The sequence below is a fragment of the Elephas maximus genome, chromosome 24 (genome assembly GCF_024166365.1).
Source record: "Elephas maximus indicus isolate mEleMax1 chromosome 24, mEleMax1 primary haplotype, whole genome shotgun sequence".
NCBI lineage: Eukaryota > Metazoa > Chordata > Mammalia > Proboscidea > Elephantidae > Elephas > Elephas maximus.
The window spans coordinates 9,506,795-9,516,288 of record NC_064842.1 but is presented as its reverse complement, the minus strand read 5'-3'; the positions used below and the strand labels follow the sequence as shown (position 1 = coordinate 9,516,288).

General features: G+C 42.3%; 1 protein-coding gene across 1 annotated transcript in view; it reads left to right on the top strand.

Annotated features, from left to right (window-relative positions):
• Window positions 1–8,073: 8,073 nt before the first annotated feature.
• Window positions 8,074–9,494, top strand: part of SLC30A10 (solute carrier family 30 member 10) — a 45,336-nt gene continuing 43,915 nt past the window's right edge. The window contains exon 1 of the mRNA XM_049867999.1: window positions 8,074–8,524. Coding sequence (XP_049723956.1) covers window positions 8,074–8,524 — 451 coding nt within the window. The remainder of the gene's footprint in view (window positions 8,525–9,494) is intronic.

Genomic DNA, 9,494 nt, shown 5'->3' with positions numbered 1-9,494 from the left:
GTGAAGAATACTGAATATACCATGGACTCCCAGAAAGAACGAACAAACCTGTCTTGGAAGAAGTACAGCCAGAAGGCTCCTTAGAAGCAAGGATGGCGAGGCTTCGTCTCACGTACTCTGGACATGTTATCAGTAGGGATCAGTCCCTGGAGAAGGACATCATGCTTGGCAAAGTAGAGAGTCAGTGAAAAGAGGAAGACTGTCAACGAGATGGGTTGACGCAGTGGTTGTAACAATAAGCTGAAGCATAGGAAAGATTGTGAGGATAGTGCAGGACCAGGCAGTGTTTCATTCTGTTGTACACAGGGTCACTCTGAGTCAGAACTGACTCAACGGCACCTAACAACAGCAAACTTTGAACGTATTTCTATTTTTATGATGCAGAGGCATATCCCCAGGCTATTCTTTAAAGCTTCAGAACTAATCACAGAAAAGCTTGAAGTTTGCTGCTCTAAAAAAATTCACTATTTAAAGGAACTCTACAGTAATTATGTGTTGTCCTTGAGTGGTGCAAACAATTTGCACCCCACTACTAACCTAAAAGTTAGTGGTTCAAACCCACCCAGTAGCACCACAGAAGAAAGGCCTATTGATCTGCTTTTGTTAGGATTACAGCCAAGAAAACCCTATGGAGCTGTTCTGTTCTGACACGTATGAGGTCACCATAATCGACTCCATAGCCGCTGGCTTTCGTTTGCCATAATTAAGGAAGGAGCCCTTTACCCACAATGCACCTCTGATAAATTAGTATTTTCTGAAAGTGAAGTTTAGCTAAAATAGGAAAACTTTTCTGAACTTCTTAAGAGTGGTAGTGCTTTTCAAGATAGTGCGTGAATCTCAGTCCAAACCGAGAGCATCCAAAGGATACTCTTAAAGTGTCCTTTAAGAAATAAGAACACTAATTTATTTAAGGTGTCGGTCATTAACTGGCCATATCGCTGGCAGTCACAAAAGTGGTTATGAGCATAGTGTTCACGGCAGCATAAAGAAAGCAAACAGGCCTCTGTACATTACTACTACTGGCTCTGCACCTGGGACTGTCGGTGTGCCAACATTACGTCCACTAGAGTGTATTTAAAATAGTTCTTAATTATGCCAGTAAGTCGTATGAAGTGTCTGAGAAATGGACAGAAACAGCAACTCGCTTGACCTGCTAGTGGCGAGGCTTTGAGTCTTGAGATCAGCAGAAGAAGAACACTTTATAAACAAGCAAGGACACAGCATTTTGATCAGACAGTCTGGGCAGTTCGCCCTATTTACATCTGATTCTAGTTAATATTAATCATCTGCCATGTCACGGTGGTGTTCATGGATTGTTGTTTTAAAATTGGCAAATAGCATTAAAAGGTTGGGGAAGCAGCTATCACCATCCTGTTATTTTTAAACGTATCTTTGGCCCTTTGCTTGTCAGTTCTGTGCCCAGAAAATGCTACCCATTTGTTTAGGCAAGAAATAAACTTGAGTGTCTGCTCCGTGCACAGTGCCAGAGGTTAGGGCGAGTGATATTTTTCCCTCTTCTTAGCTGTATCTCCTTGAAGCAGTTGTGTTTCAGATGCAAGAACAGGCAATCAGTGGTGAACAAGGAGATGGGGCAGTGAACTGTGGCTGAGCGTTGTTGCTAAGACGGGATCCTCCCTGCCGCTAAGAGCTGCAGTTTGAGAACTACCCTTCTATATGTGCGATGATAATACATGAAAAATTAAACCTACTCTGCCACACCATCAGGCTTAAAATAGTAGCTATAAACCCATTCCCTTGTGACTCAGTGTTGTTGTTGTTCTTAGGTGCCATTGAGTCAGTTCTGACTCATAAGCGACCCTATGTACAACAGAACAAAACACTACCCGGTCCTACACCATCCTCACAATCATTGTTATGTTTGAGCTCATTGTTGCAGCCACTGTGTCAATCCATCTCTTCAAGGGTCTTCATCTTTTTCACAGATTCTTTACCACTTATGATACCCTTCTCCAGGGACTAGTTCCTCCCGATAATATGTCCAAAGTGCGTGAGACAAAGTCTGAAATGGAATGGTATTGGCCATTTTGAATCAGTTAGTCATATGGTCTTCTATGCTAGGAATGACAAATTGAAGAGGAATGGCATTATATTCATTGTCAGAAAGAACATTTCAAGATCTATCCCGAAGTACAGTACTGTCAATGATAGGATAATATTCATACACCTACAAGGAAGGCCAGTTAATACAACTATTATTCAAATTTACCCATCAACCACTAATGCCAAAGATGAGGAAATTGAAGATTTTTACCAGCTTCTGTAGGCTGGAATTGATCAAAAATGCAATCAAGATGCATTGATAATTATTGGTGATTGGAATGCAAAAGTTGGAAAAAAAGAAGGATTGGTAGTTGGAAAATATGGCCTTGGTGATAGAAATGACACCAGAGATCACATGACAGAATTTTACAAGACTAACAACTTCTTCATCAGAAATACCTTTTTTCACTAACATAAACAACTATATACGTGGACCTCACCGAATGGAAAACACAGGAATCAAATTTACCACATCTGTGGAAAGAGATGACCCAAAAAGCTCAATATCATCAGTCGGAACAAGGCCAGAGACAGACGGAACAGACCGTTGATCGCTCATATGCAAGTTCAAATTGAAGCTGATGAAAATTAAAACAAGTCCTGGAGAGCCAAAGTAAGACCTTGAGTATATCCCACCTAAATTTGGAAACCATCTCAAGAACAGATTTGATGTGTCGAACACTAATGACCGAAGATCAGACAAGTTGTGGAGTTACTTCAAGGACACCATACATAAAGAAAGCAAAAGGTCATTAAAAAGGCAGGAAAGAAAAGACCAAAATGGATGTCAGAAGAGACTCTGAAACTTGCTCTTGAACGTAGAGTAACTAAAACAAACAGAAGAAATGATAAAGTAAAACAGCTGAACAGAGGATTCCAAAGGGCAGCTTGAGAAGATAAAGTATTATGATGAAATGTGCCAAGACCTGGAGTTAGAAAAACAAAAGGAAATAACACACTCAGCATTTCTCAGGCTGAAAGAACTGAAGAAAAAATTCGAGCCTCGAGTTGCTATTTTGAAGGATTCTAGGGCCAAAATATTGAAGGACACAGGAAGCATCAAAAGGAGATAGAAGGAATATACAGAGTCACTGTACCAAAAGAACTGGTCGATGTTCAATCATTTCAGGAGGTAGCATATGATCAAAAACTGATGGTATTGAAGGAAGAAGTCCAAGCTGTACTAAAAGCATTGTAGAGAAACAAACAAAAAAAAAAAACCAAACCCGTTGCCACTGAATCGACTTTGACTTATAGTGACCCTATGGGACAGAGTAGAACTGCCCACCGGGTTTCCAAGGAGTGCCTGGTGGATTTGAACTTCCAACCTTTTGGTTAGCAGCTGAGCTTTTAACCACTGTGCCGCCAGGGTTTCCTGTTGAAAAACAAGACTCCAGGAATTGATGGAATACCAACTGAGATCTTTCAATAAATGGATGCAGCCCTGGAGGTGCTCACTCGTCTATGCCAAGGAAATTGGAAGACAGCTACCTGGCCAACCAACTAGAAGAGATCCATATTTGTTTCCATTTAAAGAAAGGTGACTCAAAAGAAGGCAGAAATTATCGGACAATATCATTAAAACCACACACAGTAAAGTTTTGCTGAAGATAATTCAAAAATGGTTGCAGCAAGACATTGACAGGGAACTGCCAGAAATTCAAGGTGGATTCAGAAGAGGAAGTGGAACAAGGAATATCATTGCTGATGTCAAATGGATCCTGGCTGAAAGCAGAGAATATGAGAAAGATTTTTACTTGTGTTTTATTGACTATGCAAAGGCATTCAACTATGTGGATCATAACAAATTATAGGTAACACTGTGAAGAATGGGAATTCCAGAACACTTAATTGTGCTTAATTGTGAGGAACCTGTATGTAGACCAACAGGCAGTTATTCAAACAGAATGAGGGGATACTGTTTAGTCTAAAATCAGGAAAGGTGTTCGTTAGGGTTGTATCTTTTCACCATACTTATTCAACCTGTATGCTGAGCAAATAATCTGAGAAACTGGACTATGTAAAGAAGAACGTGGCATCAGGATTGGGGGAAGACTCAATAACAGCCTGCAATATGCAGATGACACAACCTTGCTTGCTGAAAGTGATGAGCATTTGAAGTACTTTCTGATGAACATCAAGGTTACAGCTTTCAGTATGGATTACACCTCAACATAAAGAAAACAAAAATCCTCACTACTCAACCAATAAGCAACAGCATGATAAACGAAGAAAAGATGAAAGCTGTCAATTTTACTTGGATCCACAGTCAATAGCCATGGAAGCAGCAGTCAAGAAACCAAAGAAAGTATTGCATTGGTAAATCTGTTGCAAAAGACCTCTTTAAGGTGTTGAAAAACAAAGATGTCACTTTGAAGACTAAGGTGCACCTACCAGACCCAAGCCATGATATTTTCAATCATTTCATATGCATGTGAAAGCTGAACAATAATTAAGGAAGACCGAAGAAGAATTGATGCCTTTGAATTATGGTGTTCGTAAAGAATATTGACTATGCGATGAACTGCCAGAAGAACTAACAAATCTGTCTTGGAAGAAGTACAGCCAGAGAGCTCCTTAGAAGCTGGGATGGTGAGTCTTTGTCTCACATACTTTGGACATGTTTATCAGGAGGGACCAGTCCCTGGAGAAGGACATCATGCTTGGTAAAACAGCAAAAGAGCGGAGGACCCTCAGCTAGATGGATAGACGCAGTGGCTGCAACAATGAGCTCAAACGTAGCAACAATGGTCAGGATGGTGCCGGACTGGGCAGTGTTTTGTTCTGTTGTACATAGAGTTGCTATGTATCAGAACCAACTCAAAGGCACCTAACAGCAACAACAAATATGTAAACGTACTGTTTTCCTAATTCATTCACTCACTGTCATACACAACAAATTTATACTTTTTCTCTCTTCAAATTTCCAATACTTTTTCCCCTCCTTTACTCTCAGCTGATCATCGTAATTTCTATTTCACTGAGAAAACAGAAGCAATCAGAAAAGGACCTTCCCAACATCCACCACCACATTTACCCACCTACTCATGTGTCCATATGCTCCACCTTCTCTATTGTCATGGATGAACTGTCTGTGCTCCTAGCAAAGGCCAGCCATTCGCTGTGCATTAATCTCCTCCTCCCCTCTTGCTTCTCAACGGCAGCACTTGAGCATTTTTTCTCTGCATCGTCAGATTTTCTTTCTCTACTGGATCTTTCCACCAGCATACAAATATACTGTTATTTTTCCCAAACTAAAAATACCCTTGACTCACATCCCTGTCACCTTGGAGTGAAGCTGATTGAAAGGATGGTCTGTACTGTCATCTCCAATTTCTGTTCTCTATTCTCTCACATTTGCCCCCACTGCTCCCCTGAAACTGCCCTTATTAAGGTCACCAGTGGCCTCTATATTGTCAAGTCCAGTTGTTTCCAGTCCTCGTTTTGCTTGCCCTATCAGAGGTGCTTCTGAAGAGAGCCTGGTGATCTGGTTCTGAAAGGTCACAGCCTCGAGAACCCTATGGACTAGTTCCACCTGCACACATGGGGTCACCGTGAGTTGGAACCGACTCAAAGGCAACTAAAAACAACTTCAGCATTTGGAACTCCTGGGGGGGCACACACAGTTGACGTTCAAATCCACTCAAAGGGGCCTCGAAAGAAAGGCCTCATGATCTACTTCCAAAAGACCACAGCCATTGAAAATTCCATGGAGTGCAATTCTGTTCTGACACACATGGGGTCACCATGAGTCGAAATCCACTCAGCAGCAACTGCTTATTTTTTTGTTTTTTAATCAGCACCTGAGCCAGCTGATTCTCCCTCCATTTTGAATACGTTCCCCCCTGGCCTTCAGAACAATGAATTCCCCTATTTTTCTTTTGTGTCTCTAGTCCTTCCCTCCAATCTCTTAGTGTTGGAATTTCCCAGGACTCCGTCCATTTTCTTCTTCCTCCTCTTGTTTCCTTATTGACCATCTGGTGTTCTGGCTTTAAGTACTATATACTGTCGACTCGACAGCAGTGGTGGGTCAACACCCAAGTTCATATATTCCCAGCCTATACTTCTTCCCTGAACTCCAGACTTTTTTATTCAACCCCCTATTTAGCAGTTCAACCTGGATGTCGAACAGACACCTCAACATCATTTCCACTCCTCGCCCACCCCATGTTGTGTTTACAGCAGTCATCTTCATCTTACCTTCACGTCAGTCACAGCTCTGATCTTCCAGTTGCTCCAAACCCTTAGCATTAACCTTGACTGTTCTCTTTCTCTCATGCCTCCATCCATTGCTCAGCAAATGCGCTTGATTCTGACTTCTGGATAGATCCTGGATGCAGGGCTGTCTTCATGGGCACCTGACCAGTGCCGTCGCCGGGTCCTGCACTAGCAGAACCCAGGCGTGGTGTAACGCTCTGCTGTTGCCATCTTAAAACTCTTAATACTTTTTTTAACAAGGGCCCCAGGTTTTCATTTTGCTCTGGGCCCCACAAATCCTGCCTAGATATTCCCACTCCCCATCTGGTCTAAGCCACCAATCTTTTGTCCAGATTATTGCTGGTCCCTCTGCTTCCAGGTAATCTCAACACAAGATCCAATGATTTTTTTTATTACTATTTAATACTCAGTAGGAGCCGTGATGGTTCAGTGGTTAAGAGCTCGGCTGCCAACCAAAAGTTCGAAGGTTCGAATCCACCAGTCGCTCCTTGGAAACCCTATGGGGCAGTTCTACTCTTTCCTTTAGGGTCTCTATGAATCAGAATCAACTCATCAACAACGAGTTTGTTTTTTTTTTGGTTTAGCATTCAGTATGTCCTACGATTTATTTTGTTAGTCATCTTTCTCCACTAGAATGTAGAGAGAAATTTTTTTGTCTCCAACAGAGATTTTTGTTTTGTTCACGGCTGTCTCCACAGAGCCTGGAACTGTGTTTGGCACAAAGACACTCAGTAAGTGTTTGTTGCATGAATGAATGATACAGTCTCAGTGCAGTGATTTTCACAACCTGGGTGGATTAGAATATTAACTGGTCATTTAAGAAATACTAAGGAGATTGTCAGGGCAGCGTACTAAGTTGTAGGTTTTAGTCAAATTCAGTCTTTACGAAAAGACCAAGTGAAATAATAGCCTGTATTTCCTTACAGGATCAACAGGCTTTCTAGACAGGCTACTCAAAACAATAGAGACAGCTGATGTTTTAGGCATTCAGGAACTGGTAAGCCCTCAAGGTTTATAAGTGTTTGACAGACGATAAGACTTAAAAAAAAAAAAAAGAGCTTTCGTGCATCAGTTAAGTCAACTCATTACTATTTGGCTCTCTTCTTGAAACTAACAGTGATCTTTTGTACCCCCAGCTTAAAGTGTTTTACCTGTCATGAAGGTGAGAAGTGTTTTTCTTGTCTTGTTTCTTAAAAATATTTGCAAGTTGGGTACTTGTTTATTCCAGGTCAGTGGGCAAGGCAGTAAAAAAATCACTCCGGCTTCACCGTGGGCTTTCACTTACTGTCGTTCTGGTTGCTAGATCAGCGACCTCTAAAATATTCCCTGTTCCATGCAGTCAACTGCATTCAAAACTGTTCACACCTCAGGTAGACAAGATATGATTGTTTGTGTCGAACCATTGCCTCACCAGATGCAGTTACCGGGCACGGAGCCTGGAAGCCGGGAAGGCCACTGCAACTGATGAGCTTCCGAGGGTCCAAAGACAAGGAGGCTCTTGACTTCTGTAATTAAGTACTCAGCAAGCAAACAAACACAGCCCTCAAGCCCAGTCTGAAGCCAGTGTCTTCCATTTCCATAACCCCGCCTCACGTGACATGTCTTGCTTAATTGCCCTTTAAACTGCTTTATGGCTTTACAGCAGCCTATAAAAGATGATTTCCAAATATGACAAGCCCTGAAAGGCTGAAGGAGAGAGTTATCCAGAAGTTGTAATCACTAAATCTGTAGCTGCTGCCCTGAGGGCTCAGCCTTCCCAAGAAAGGGAGAGGAACTGTGGAAGAACAAGCTGCCATGGGGCGATACACGGGAAGAAGCTTCCGTTTAATCCTCATGTGCCTCGTGAGCATCCTGCTCTTTGTGATGGAGCTAGTGGTCTCCCAGATAGGCAACTCCCTGTCCTTGGCCTCCGATGCCTTTGCTGTCCTTTCCCACCTTATATCCATGATCATAGGTGTGTTTGGCGTCAGGGCCAGCAGCATCACACAGCACAAGAAGAGCACTTTCGGCTTCCTCCGGGCAGACGTGGTGGGAGCATTTGGCAACACCATTTTTGCTGTGGCACTGATGTTCAGCATTCTAGTGGAAGCCATCAAAAGGTATGTCAGTCCCCAGAAGACAGAGGCACCACTGCTGGTTCTCAGTGCAGGAGTTATCGGGCTGTTCTTCAATGCTGTCAACTATGTCATCTTCTTGGAATGCTGTTACTGCAGAGCTCCCCCACCCGAGGGAGACATCAAAACAGGTAAATAGCTCCTCGGGTGGTCTTGGTGGGTTTGGTCAGAGTCCTCATGGGCTTCTGAAGTGCTATCTATTAGGGGCCCCAGTTCTTTTGGCCAGCTGCTTTTCCCAGTGGTTTTGCAGAAGGTCTTTGAACTGAGGCTTCCTCTGAAGAAAAGTTGCCACCCGTCTGAAGTTCTTGGTGGGTTGGATGGCAGCGAGCTGCTGCACGTTGTGGCTTTTCTTTAATCTTTACTGACATGAAGTTAAAAAGTGTGTCCAGATGGGTAGAGAGGGAGAAAAAGCGCTCACTGCAGCAGTAGAGGGAGCAATCTGAAAGAAAGTGGACACAGCTTTGAAAGCAGTCTACTTCAAGTGGCTTACTTTTGTTTACCCAGATGTGGTACGGCTATGTTCGAATTTTAAAAAATATTTTAATTTCTCCACACCTGTTGCCATTGAGTCAATTCCGACTCATAGCGACCCTATAGGACAGAGTAGAACTGCTCCGTAGAGTTTCCAAGGAGCGCCTGGTGGATTTGAACTGCTGACCTTTTGGTTAGCAGATGTAGCACTTAACCACTAGGCCACCAGGGTTTCTCCAATTTTTTTTTTAAAACATACTATATGAATTTCTCCATAGAATATGTTTTAAAAAAAATACTGAACTGCACGCATAGCCAGCTCACATGGAGCCAAGTATCAGACAACTGGCTAGGCTGGTAAAAGCTAAGGAATATATTCAAGGAACATTACAGAAAATGAAGAAAGAAACAAATATAGGCGATCCAGTAAAGTTAGCTCTGTTTTGAACTGCAATATTTGCATTATTTATTGTAGGGATGTGTTTTATATGAGAAAAAGAAAAAACTATACGTAAACTTTTAGGAAGGGCTTGGGAGCGGCTTTCTAACTTACTGGGCCATTTGTCAAAAAACATTGAATTAAATCTTGGAAGAGAGCAATAGATCTAAAACATGCTTCCTTATTAAACA